General features: G+C 38.7%; 1 protein-coding gene across 1 annotated transcript in view; it reads left to right on the top strand.

Annotated features, from left to right (window-relative positions):
• The window catches only part of XPO4 (exportin 4), a 131445-nt gene that overhangs the window by 65525 nt on the left and 52855 nt on the right, over positions 1–13065 (top strand). The window contains exons 5-6 of the mRNA XM_074958221.1: positions 3106–3222; positions 4014–4167. Coding sequence (XP_074814322.1) covers positions 3106–3222; positions 4014–4167 — 271 coding nt within the window. The remainder of the gene's footprint in view (positions 1–3105; positions 3223–4013; positions 4168–13065) is intronic.

The raw sequence follows: 13065 nt of genomic DNA, 5'->3' as shown, positions 1-13065 counted from the left end.
AGACTAACTGTTGCTGTTACTGGTACACAGGCCCTTGCATGAGCTCTGTCCCAGAGCAGTACAGGAGAGTAGTGAATCATCATGCTAATGCAGTGTTTCCCAAACTTTAGAAAGCTGCCTTCCCCCCTTCAGGAAAAGGAAACCAATCTCTCACCCCTTGGAGACTCCGCCTGTCCTTTGGGGAAACAGCATGCTACTGCATGAGATCAGGCATGCAACTGACAAACAAAACAATGAAACTGCTTTCACACTGCACAAACTGCTGTCAAATGCACAAAGTAAAACTGAAAAAAATGGAAGAAGAAAATAACTATTCTATCAGAGTAATCCTGGAAGTTTATTACTGCAGTATGTACCAAATCTCCCCCCCACCCCGCTTTCCTGTTTCTTTAATCCCATTATACACTGTTGCATTTTGGCTCTGTAAATGGTGCCAACTTGTATCATTGCTCCAGCTGTCCTAGGTTGTTTTATGTAGTAAATCTGTGGGGAGGGTTATCAGATCTTTGTATGATAAAGCAGAGATGACTTAATTTGTGTGCTGTTGTATCACAAAAACAATATAGCATGCTTATCATATATGGAATTAAAGTAATTACCATTAAAGCTGTCTTTGCATCAGTACTTCCTAGAGCCTACAAATATTGATGGCTTGGTAATTCAAGTAATAAATAAAAATGTTATAAGTATTTATGGAAGTCTGGAATAGGCATTATCAGTATAGCATACAAAAATGTATAGCATCCTCTGGCAACTCTGAATTATTCTTTAAAAATATATATCTTGCAAAGGCATGAAAAATCCTTGACAGTAGAACAGTGGCTCAGTCAAAATTTTTTCAGAGAACTAGTTTTTATATGGTGTTCTCATAGTTTTGATGTTTGATTAAAAATGGAAGTGCTTGCTTTGATTAATTGTCATATTGATTCAATTCTGAATTAAAAAACAAAAAAACAAAACACAGCCCAACAGTCCCAACAGTAACTAAACAGAGCCTTAAGATTGTTAAAACTGCTGAATCATTTAGGAGACAGCTGAATTACTGTATAGTATAGGGTTGACAAGTAGAGAGACTACACTGATGTTCTAGCAATTTAAGGTTTTGATTTTTTGTTTTACACTGGCAAAGATACAACCGTCACAATTTAACAATAGTAAAAAAGGAATAGTTAAGTAGAATTGAAATTGAAAGAATTACTTTGAACTGAAATAGAAATATTTGAATTTAGCAATTAATTACAATAAGCTGACATAAAGTGCATTTTTAATGTACTGTAGGCAATTGTCCACAAAGATGCATGAAACAACCATGTTTGCTTGATCTGGGTGGGATTTATTTCGCAAGTAAGAATTTTAATTTAATGTGTACTGGCTAAGATAACTAGTTGTCTGTAGGGTCAAGGTACTGACATCAGAGGCATTTCTGAACAAAGATGTTGCAGTTGGTGGGTGGATGGCACTGCTTTCAGCTGTTGTATGAGCTTGCATAAATAGTATCTCAACTTTAATCTTTCGGGTGTTCAGAGGTAGTGTGCATATTTCCATTTAACCCCTGGACACTTGCCGGCATGTATGACCCTTTAACAATTCCTGCCCCTCTGTCCATCCTTGGCACCTTGGCTCCAAACAGTCTAGGAGTAAAGCCAGTAACTTTGAAGTTGTAACTGTGTTGGCTACATCTATTAAGCAAAAATATTTTCATTTAATCAATACAAGGTGTCTGTTATGTTTCCTGTGTAATATGTTGATCATTAGTGAAATGTAATTCACCTCCCCAGTACGAGATGTTTTCTTTCCTTTTGTGTGTGTTGATCAATCATGGTAAAATACAGGGCAAAATGAGAAGATGATTTAATGAAAAAGATGATTAATGGACTTTGGCATCAAGAGTAAAACTTGTTTTTTTTTGCAAAAAGCAATTTTTTTTGCAGCATATTTCAGCAAAGAAGAGTGTGGCCTTGACTTGTATTTTAGGATAACACATCTTTTAAGTAGTTCATGTATAAAAACTGTTGAAGTATTGACTCTTATCTTAAATTTTGTGAGTGAGAAAAGGGCAACCAGGGCCCAATCTGGTTAGAGCCTTTGCGAGCTACCTCAATATAATGACTGATATGTCTTCTGCAGTCCTACAGGCTTCCTGTGTTGGCAAGGTACTTTATTGTGGCTTGAATATCTACTTCTGTCAGTAGGGAATCATCTGTCAACCTTCGTGCAGTGATACTTTCTGCTAATTCTGTCCCAGTTCTGGACTTTTTTTAGAGGTGGGGGAGGCACTTGGACTTTGGAGGTGCTTTTTTGACTGGCTATATCTAATTCTCTGTCTCTGGTATAAATTTAATCATGATCAGACACCACCATGGGAAAGTAACAAACACAAAGGAGGGCCAAAGCAAACTGCAAAGTGACCTGGATCCATTTAGACAAATAGAGGCAACAGGAAGATGAACCTTCGCTAGTAGTAGGCTTGGTACACACTTAAAAGCTGTGTTGGCATAGCTTGGAAATAAAAAGCAAAACACCCCATACCAACATAGCTATGCCAACAGAAACCCCAGCGTAGATGGGCCTATGTTGATGAAAGAGGGCTTGTGTTGACATAACTAACATCATTCAGGGAGGTGGTGTTCCTAAACCAACAAACTCCTGTATGTGTAGGCTTAGGCTACACTAGGGCTATGCTGACATAGCTAAACCAGCATAGGCTCCATAGGGTAGACATACCCCTAATGAACATAAAGCCTTACGCACAGGGAAGGAACTAAACAGATGTATAGAAAATGGGTTGAGCTAACTAAGCAGAAACATGATTGTCTTAAAGCAGATTTTTTTTCATCCTGTGTTAATACTCTAATATTACTTTTTCATGTTACCCAAGTATTAAAGTTCCCTCAGAAAAGGTGTGAAACCTGCCCAGGGCGAGATGGCTCATCCAAGGAGCTTTACTTTAAGTGTTCCAGAATCAAGGAAAGCTTGAGCTACTGCTCTAGTTTGTGGCTGAAGTAACTGAAGTCCATAGAAATATTCTAATAAGATAATTTAAACTGCATCTTAAGCAGTATTGCCTTATTGAACAACTTTTAATTTATATTATTTCTTATATAGCAAACTTTGGCCTGTTCCATTTTAACGGCTTTGTTGAGCGAGTTCTCAAGTTCAAGTAAAACCAGCAACATTGGACTAAGCATGGAGTTCCATGGTAACTGCAAACGAATATTTCAGGTACAAAAATAAAATAAAAATAACGTATGCTAACTATATTCCTGATAAATAGAAATGTTGTTAAAGGAAAACTTTCATGCACCAACAAATGCATTAACGATTATGGTATGTGCAAAATTCTCCTGTATATTAGAAATTAAAATCAATTCCTTGTTTAGTAAACATCTTAGTAATGTTAGGAATATTTGTTTCAAAAAGTGTAATGCATTTTTGTCCATTTTATGAATGTAGATCTATGAATCTATACACAGTAGGAATCTTAATTCCCTGTCTACCAATAGCAAATAAAACTAATACTCTTTGGAACAATGATAGTCTTAAATATAGCTTTGGTTAAAAGCCAAGGAAAGCCATGCATTTAAAAATATTATTGCAGATGGTGCGGTCTGGTTGTCTCAGATGCATTGTTTGGCTATGGATAAACGTTTTTGTGAAGGCATAGCTTTAAGTTCTGTGACTGTTGTGGAACAGCTTATCAACTTCTTCCATGCCAAAGACCAAATCCCTCCTCCTCTACCAGTTGTCAGAGAAATGTGTGACCAGTTTTTTTCTCTTAATGACAAATATTTATAATTAGTAAGATTTAAGCTTTTTTTTTTTTAGTATTACATTGCATAGGTAAAGGCCTTGTTTCTGTTCAGATATAAGAAATGTTCAAAGTTAATGAAAGAATCTCAGATTTTGTAAAGAAAATTTAATTTTATTATTTCTCACTATTTGCCTGATCAAGAACTTCTTACTTCGTGAATGGGAGACTCCATTAATAGTACGTGTATTCTTCCTAACACTAGGAAGATGACCTTCGGCAGATCTTCATGCTAACAGTGGAGGTACTACAGGAATTCAGCAGACGTGAAAACCTCAATGCTCAGATGTCTTCAGTGTTTCAGCGTTATCTTGCACTAGCCAATCAAGTCTTAAGCTGGAACTTTCTTCCTCCAAATTATATCCTTTTAATGTTTGAACCTTTGCTTCAGCTAATTAACTTCACCTGTACTTGGTAACTGGAGCGTTTGAAAAATGTAACATTTAGAGAATTTTTTTTCAAGTGGGGGCAATTTAGACCTTTTTGCTATGCACTCTACTGGTCACTCCCATATTTGCTCATATTTACTATATACTCAAGGTGTTATTGCTGTTTTCTCTTTAAAGTTGTAAGTATTTGTCAGACGGGTAAAATTAGCTCATAGAAGCAGCAGCTAGTTATGGGCTGCTGGATTGTCTGGCAGATTTTGGGATGGTGCAGAGTGGAAACTTTCATCTACTGCTTTAATGTGAGACTAGGCAGAACCAGCAGGGATAGATCAGAGACCTTGTTTTGCTTGTAAAGCTTCTCACTGTGGATCTGTCACTCCTTCTCACCACCAAGAAAAGGAGAGGGTGATGTAGAACTAACGCCATCTAAGAATTAACCCCTCTGGCTTCTTTGGGAGCTAGAAGAGAAGTTCTATACTACTTTTTCCATGGGCAGGAGAAAAGCATCTTAGGATCCCACCAAGAAAAGCATTTGTCAGCAGGCAGGCAGAACAGACTGCACCTGGTACACTTCCCCTTCCTCCTGACAACCTACAGGTTGCTTTAAGACAGTCCCTTAGCCCTTCATTCCTCTGTGTGACAGGTTGCTGATCTTGGGATCCCAAAGAAGTGGGAAGAGATTAAAAGAGTAAAGAAGAAGGGAGGGACTATAATGTGGGGACTGAAAGGGGAAGAGGCATGGAGGTAGGGGGAAGGAATGAGAGAAGAGAGAATAGAGATGCCTACACACACTAGAAGAGAGGAATAAAGATGCCCACACACACATATATAGACTAGAAGAAAATCAGTGTAGATATGGTAAACTGCATTTTGCATTTATCCAACAAAGAGTTAAATGGCAAAGCTTCACTGCCAGGGGTGACTTTTATCTCTGACTCATAAAGCTGTTTTAAATCCTTTCAAATCCATTTGCATCGAATGACATACACTGCAAAAAAACTCAGATGTTATACCTGGATCCTCTGTAAGGACTTTTATTTCACTCGCAGAAATATTGTTGGTTGTGGGTGATCAAAACATGTTATAGGGGTTGTTTTGGCCCTGATTTCTGGGATGTGTGTACCTACTGTACAATAGATAGTAAAAGTGAGATTTCCATGCTTGAAAGTGGACATTCTTAAGGTCTTGTCTGGAAGGCTGAGTTCGTATTATGACCCCTAAAGTTATAGGGAAAGTACCATGATTTAAAAGAAAACACCCATGTGCAGTTCTGTTGAAAACCACTGAATTCAGACTGGATTAATGGGCGATATTCAGCCCTGGTGTAACTCAGCTAAAGTCAATGAAGTTAATCCAGAGATGAGGTTGGTCCAAGGGCTTTGAAGACTGATTCTGGAGGCCAACTGCTGAATGGGCTGAGGTTGTGTAAGGAAAATTTGGGATTTGAAGAATATTGGATATCTTTTGGGATCACCTGTTGCAATTCGACAGTGTCCACAGAAGAGGGACATCTCTATGCTGTCTTGAGTTGTGGGTTTTCCCACTGGTGTAGTTTTACCTCAGTACAAGACCCTAGTGGAGATGAATACCACAGCTGGAAACTGGGATATGCTGCACCACCAGTGCAAGTCATAATTTACATGAGTGCTGTCCATCTGCACTGTGGGTTTGACATGATGCAGTTACATTGGTGCAACTACACTGATGCAAAGAAAATTGGAGAATTAAATTAGTGACCTAGCTTACATTTTTAGCTGTATGTAATCAGAAAATGGCTTGTTCTGTGCCAGTAAATAGGTGTTAATTGAAACAGATAATCAGGCCTTATCACTGGATTAGTACTAGCAGTGATTTTCAGTCACTTGGATACTTTCAAGAAACAGTAGCTAGTAAACTGTATTTTTATAATCAAAGGGAAGAGAGAATTATGTGGGTTTTTTTCCCCTCTGCTGGGCATTACAATTTTATATGAAAAGCATATTTAGAATCATAATTAATTAAATTTTATTAAGAAAACATGAAATAGTTCCACCAGCGTAATGTCTTAATCTTTAATTTAAAAAAAATGTGACAGTTGGCCATAGGTCTTGAACATTTGGTCCCCAGTTGTTCGGCCTGAATGTGACTGCACTTTTAATACATCAAAATACATTAAATGAAACTTTAAAATTTTTGTAGCAGATGTTCTCTTCATTCTCAGACAGTTAGCAGACCTCAGAAATGGACTTGTACAATCATCAGGGGTGTGTGTGTGTGTGTATTTTGCCATAGCATTTTGTACTTCCCTCGGCAAAATACACTGGTTATTCCTGTGTTCATCAAGGACAGACTGAAGTTAATTTGCAGTAGATATCTGTTATCTCTAGTTAAATGATTATTGTATCTTTAAAAGAAGTGGCAAAAATGTGATGAACTCAATACTAATCAAAGAGAGTTTTAATCTTCAAGGGTCATATAATTTAGTGTAATCTCTTAAGAATTGTATTAAGACAAATTACTTTTAGTCACTGCCTAAAAGTGTTCATACTGTAATAGGATGCTCACTAGTTTGCTTAGCTAAATGCAGTTTCTCACATGAAGCATCTGTATGTCACAGATGGCACATGGCAGCATCATGGATAAACTGTAGTATTAGTGATGGCAAGAGCTGGTTTGTGAGATGCTGCTTCTTCCATCTCACTTTATAACATGCAGACAATCTATCAATTGTTGTTTTTATCCATTAGCTCCATGAATACTATCTACACAGTAGTTCACCTGGTGTTTATGAATGCTTGAGACATTTCTTGGCAGTGCTAATTGTAAATTATGATAACATAGAATTCCTATTTTTTGCTAAGAATGTATGGCAGTCTGCAGTGGTATGTTGGCTTCTGTAGCATTGCTTTTTTTGGTACTGATACAGCATTGTTTATTAGCATTGTTTTGTTTACTTGGATCAAGCTGGTTCTGATCACTGTTTTTTTTTTTTTCCTTAATTTTTAAACTGACCTCGGGGGAGACTGGATAACTCAGGACTAGTATTGTGCTGTATATCCATCTCTTTCATAAATTTGCCTCTGCTGATTCCCACTCTGGGAGCCACATATTATACTAAAACATCCTATTTCAGAGCTATATACCATTGGCCCATGTGTATCTTGATTTATGCAACTAAGCTGTCCTTCGTGGTCCCCTTGTAACCCATCTCTCTCATGAAATTGCCTCTGCAGATCCTCCTGATTTCTCTACAGTAAGTCACGTGCCTTTAGTTGCAAGTTATGAAACCACTGACAACAGTAAAATCATGAGGGGCCTGACTTTGTGATTTGTCCACAGATCCAAAAGTTCTTGAACAGAGAGCATAAGATTTTTGTCGTCCTGTCTCCCCCCAAAATTGTGTTCATTTCTTTGTTAGCGAATTCAGCCATGGAACTTCAGACTCATTAAGACGTAGATTTTTATAAGTTTTAGTTAATAGGTTTAGTTTAAAGTTTAACAATAGTTTAGCTAGTAGTTCTACAGTAATGATTGCTTTAGTGCTACTTTTTTTGTTTTAGGTTTAAGATCTGCATCTCTGGAGGGCTTGGGTCTCTTCCATAGTGAATATTGAGATGGGATCTGGGTTAAGACATCTGCTTCTTTTTAGTAGCATAATGGTGCAGCTATTTAGCTGATTCAGATTGTCATAGTTGCCGTCAATGGAGCTATAGCAGTTTACACCAGCTGAGAATCTGCCTTTGTCTTCAATGGTTCAGCATGCCTATTGCCTTAAATGCACAAGTGAGGGACATTCTCCTTGAATCTATTCGGTGGTTTTTATTCCTTGAGCCACGGTAAGATCTTTAAAGGAGGCTTTAGCACTCCAATCATTGTCTCTGAAGACAGCTGGAAACATCTATCACTAAATCTAACGGAGCAGTCAGAGAACCAAATGGAATGCTCTAGAGAACATTGTCCAGAAGAAACCACCATAAGAGGCCCTAACTACCAGAGGAAGAGAAGAGGCATGTAAATATAGCAATTGTATGTGGGCAAGACAAGTAAGGCCTGGTTTAAAACCACCACCCCCCCGCTAAATCATCGTGAGCCAGTCTGTGATCTCTGAATCGGTTGTTTTCAGCTTAAGAAGATCTCCAGAGAGCCCAGCATGAAAAGAACAACCATTCAACATGTGTGCAGAATTCTCCACAGCACCACAAATTCACAGTGTGTTCCCCTGTATGCCCCAGCCATGACTGGTCTTGGTACAGTGAACTACCCCACACCTGAACCTGTTAAGCTGACTCAAGAGGCAGCTGGGAGTCCAAAGCCAGGTAGCCAGTCATATGGCTTGATGATGATGTAGGAGTTCCTGGTAGTGGGAGAGGCTCTCTCCCATTTGGTCTGGCACAGTGAACTGATAATGTCAACTGGATGGAAAGTGTGTAAAACTGTCCAGGTAGGATTTCTGCTTTGCAGTCAGTGGTGGAGTCCATCCCATATATCCCTGAACAGTGCTTGGTGTGGCATTTGCTGTACGTTGGTGGTTGGTTTTTTGACTGTATTCAGACACTGAGTGTTAGGTGGAGGAACATTGGCTAGGACTAGTAACCATACAAGTTTTGTTGGCTTCAACATGCCTGTAATAATGAAATGATTCAGCTGTGTGTCCACTAGTATAGTGTGGGCAGAGTTTAACCAAACTGGGGCACAATATTCTCCAACTGAGTAGCAGAGAGTTAAGCCCTGAACTATGTAGAGTTTGTGCATTGACTCCAAGTGGGCCTACCACTTTGTTCAGTAGACAATCTCTGCTTTTCATCTTCTGAGCTACTTTAGTGAGATGGTATTTGTATGTAAGTGTGCAACGTAGGGTAACCCCTAGATTACACTGACTTGGAATCCTGTGCCAACCATGAACCATTCAAAAAGATGTTAAGCTCAAGTTGGCGCTGAGCATGGTGTAAGTGGAAGCATGTTGACATGGTCTTTGTTATACGGTAGGACCTCAGAGTTACAAACTGACTGGTCAACCACACCTCATTTGGAATTGGAAATATGCAATCAGGCAGCATAAGAGACCAAAAAAAGGGGGGGGGGGGCAGGGGAAACAGTACAGTCCTGTGTTAAATGTAAATTCCTAAAAAAAAAAAAAAAAAAAAAATTAGCCAAGCAGATTGTCAGTGTACATGAACTGCCTGGAGATTCCATATTTAGATTGAATTGCTGGATCATAAAGAGAGTTCAACCAATGCTACAGAGGGTGGATGCAAAGAAGTGCCAAAGTGGTCATAAAAATAAGAGGCTGTCAATCTCGGCACCCTTGGGTAAAAGCTGACCAGACTTCAGCTCTGAAACCAGGCAGTTAGAATTGCTTTTTGAAGGTCTACGTACTTTTGAGTAAGGCATGTGGTCTGTGGTCCTGTGTTCAACTTAAGTGTTAATCCTGTTAATAATGTCTCAAGAGATACTGAGCAGAGTGTGAGAAGGGGGGGGTTCAGATTTCATTAATTTTAAACATAACTAAACAAAACTTCAACACCATATTGAAACTGAACTCAGCCATAATTAGTGCTTCATCACTTGGGTTTTCCTAGACATTTTGTTGTAAACTATATACGACGTAGGACATAAGAATGGCCATACTGGGTCAGACCAATGATCCATCTAACCTAGTATCCTGTCATTTGACTGTGGCCAATGGCATGTGCTTCAGAGGGAATGAACAGAACAGGTAATCATCAAGTGATCCATCCCCTGTTGCCCATTCCCAGCTTCTGGCAAACAGAGGCTAGGGACACCATTCCTGCCCATCCTGGCTAATAGCCATTGATGGACCTATCCTCCATGGATTTATCTAATTCTTTTTTGAAATCTGTTATTTTCTTGGCCTTCACAACATCGTCTGGCAAAGAATTCCACAGATTGACTGCATTGTGTGAAGAAATATTTCCTTTTGTTTATTTTAAACTTGCTGCCTATTAATTTCATGTTATTTTAGTTCTTGTGTAATGAAAAGGAGTAAATAACACTTCCTTATTTACTTTGTCCACACCAGTCATGATTTTATAGATCTCGATCATATCCGTCCCCTTAGTCATCTCTTTTCCAAGATGAAAAGTCCCAGTCTTATTAATCGCTTCCCATATGAAGCTGTTCCATACCCCTAATTATTTTTGTTCCCCTTTTCTGTACCTTTTCCAATTCCAATATATTTTTTTTGAGATGGGGCTACCACACCTGCACACAATATTCAAGATGTGGGCATACTATGGATTTATATAGAGGCAATATGATATTTTCTCTCGTCTTATCTATCCCTTTCCTAATGATTCCCAACGTTCTGTTAGCTTTTTTTGACTGCCGCTGCAGATTGAGTGGATGTTTTCAGAGAACTCTCCACAGTGACTGCAAGATCTCTTTCTTGAGTAGTAATAGCTAATTTAGACCCTATCATTTTATATGTAAAGTTGGGATTATGTTTTCCAATGGGCATCTGCCATTTTGTTGCTCGGTCACCCAGTTTAGTGAGATCCCTTTGTAACTCTTCACAGTCTGCTTTGGACTTAACTATTCTGAGTAGTTTTGTATCATCTGCAAATTTTTCCACCTCAGTGTTAACCCCTTTTTCCAGATCATTTATATTGAACAGTACTGGTCCTAGTACAGACTCCCGGAGGACGCCACTATTTACCTGTCTCCATTCTGAAAACTGACCATTTATTCCTACCCATGTTCACTCTTTGCCAACAAATCATGTTCATCTATGTGTCGATAATTCTATTCTTTACTACAGTTTCAACCAATTTGCCTGGTACTGAAGTTAGGCTTACTAGCCTGTAATTGCTGGGATCACCTCTGGAGCCTTTTTTAAAAAAAAGGCATCACATTAGCTACCTTCCAGTCATCTGGTACAGAAGCTGATTGAAATGATAGGTTACATATCACAGTTAGTAGTTCTGATTTCGCAGTGTAGTATCTGAGCACCTTGAAAACGTTAATAGATCTTGCAGTGCCTCTGGGAGGTAAGGAAGCAGTTTTATCCCCATTTAAAAAAAGAGGAAATGAGACAGAGATTAAAGGCCTGACTTTTCAAGGTGCTGAGTGCACACAACTCCAGTTTTGGCACCTCTGAAAACTGGGCTGTAAGTGACTGGCATACAAGAAGTCTGTGGCAAAGCTGGGAACAGAACCTAGGTGTTCTGAGTCCAGTACCTCACCTGCAAGGTAATTGAGCCTTTCTCTGAACTGTTAATTATGCTGTCCTGGAAAAAGTTTAGTATTTAAAATTGTAGGCTGATTTTTTTTTTTTTTAAAGCAGAATATGCTAAGCATTCAAACATGGGCTTTCCTCATTTTATTACCTAAACCCCACCGCCCCAAAAAAATCAAACATGAAAGGCTTATCCTGTACGGACTTATGAGGGTTTGTAAGATCCCTCATAGACTGAGATTCCCTTTCCCATAGGGACCAATCCCAGTCCGTCTGTGTATCAGTGTTAGTGAGTTGTTCTCAGATCCTGGCCATGTGCTTGGCAGAGTTGCAAACCAGAAACAGTCTTTAAACTCTAAATATAATCAGTATACTGGCATTACAAGGTTGTACAGCAGACTTCCAGCTGTTAAATTCTATTTAAATTGGTTAATTATCTGTAAAACATATGTATAGGAGTACTTGTATTGCACTTGAAACACTTTTTCTCCAAACAAGTTCTAAAGCTTGATTAAAATGACCTTTGAAACAAATATCTCATAATGTGCCAGATCATCCTCCTGCAGAAACACCAGTGGGAGAAATCTGTCAGAGGAAATCAAAGCATTGATTGTGAACTACTCCCCTATTGTGTTGGGAAGAGGCAGGGTTTGCTTTCACCTGGAATAGGCTGTGGGGACCCACCACCAAACCTGGTGGATCTGCAGAAGGCCCTGAGCTACAACACTTGCTCTAATCCCCAATTGCTGCCCTCAGACCATGGAGAGGTTTTGTGGAAAAGATAATATAGCCCCACCTCTTGAGGGTCAGAGGGGCAGCAGTGCATATCCTGTCCATTCCCTACTCATGGGCTCTGGACCCACAGAGTGCCTTCCACAGGGGAGTCATGGAATTTGGCTGCGCTGCAGAGAAGGCTGACCTATGTATAGAGCTGGAGGTTAACGCCACCTATTGTATGTTGTGCAGATATTCATTAATAGTATGTCAATAAAAATGTGTGTAATTGTAAGTAATACTTAGAGCATATATAGTTTGAAAGTCATTTTAATTTCCCAGTGATTGCCCTTGTTTGAAAACATGGTTTTATTTCTCTAAGCTGTAAAGACTATGCTCATCATGACATTAGTGGGTGCATTCATAAGTTGGGATGAGAGGAACCAATGTAAGCTAAATGAACCCTTCCAAAACAATACTTCAGTATGAACTGCAATTGTTCTCTTCCAGCAAAAGCACCTGTGAATACATTTGCCTTACTATATGTCATGGCATGAATGAAATTTCTACATTATTATACTTCTCAGCACAATTTGAGACTGTTCACTGAATAATCTTGTTTCTGATTTTAAAAGACTTCCAGCTTCTGTAAGAATCTCTGTATTTTACATTATCTCTGTACAAAGTTGAATTTCCTATTGGTTGTTTTTAATGTGCATTTGTGTGGTATCACCAGTGAGCTGTTTTAATGATATGCTCTTTAAAAAAAAAAAAAAAATTTAAAAAAATTGAGTTAGTTTTTCTGTGATATTATAGGGTGGTGCAGTGGCATTTTTATTTTTAAACTATATTGCTGTCTGAACTCCTGGAAAAAGTATTGCACAACTTAGTCATATTTCTGTTGCTTTAAGAGCATTGACAGTCTTCAAATTCATTTTTGACAACAGTGTTACAAAGCCAGCATTTTTCACGGGTAGCAT

This window comes from Natator depressus, chromosome 1 (genome assembly GCF_965152275.1).
Source record: "Natator depressus isolate rNatDep1 chromosome 1, rNatDep2.hap1, whole genome shotgun sequence".
Classification (NCBI taxonomy): Eukaryota; Metazoa; Chordata; order Testudines; family Cheloniidae; genus Natator; species Natator depressus.
Note: the sequence above shows the minus strand (reverse complement) of the source record. Positions and strands in the feature narration are given on the sequence as shown.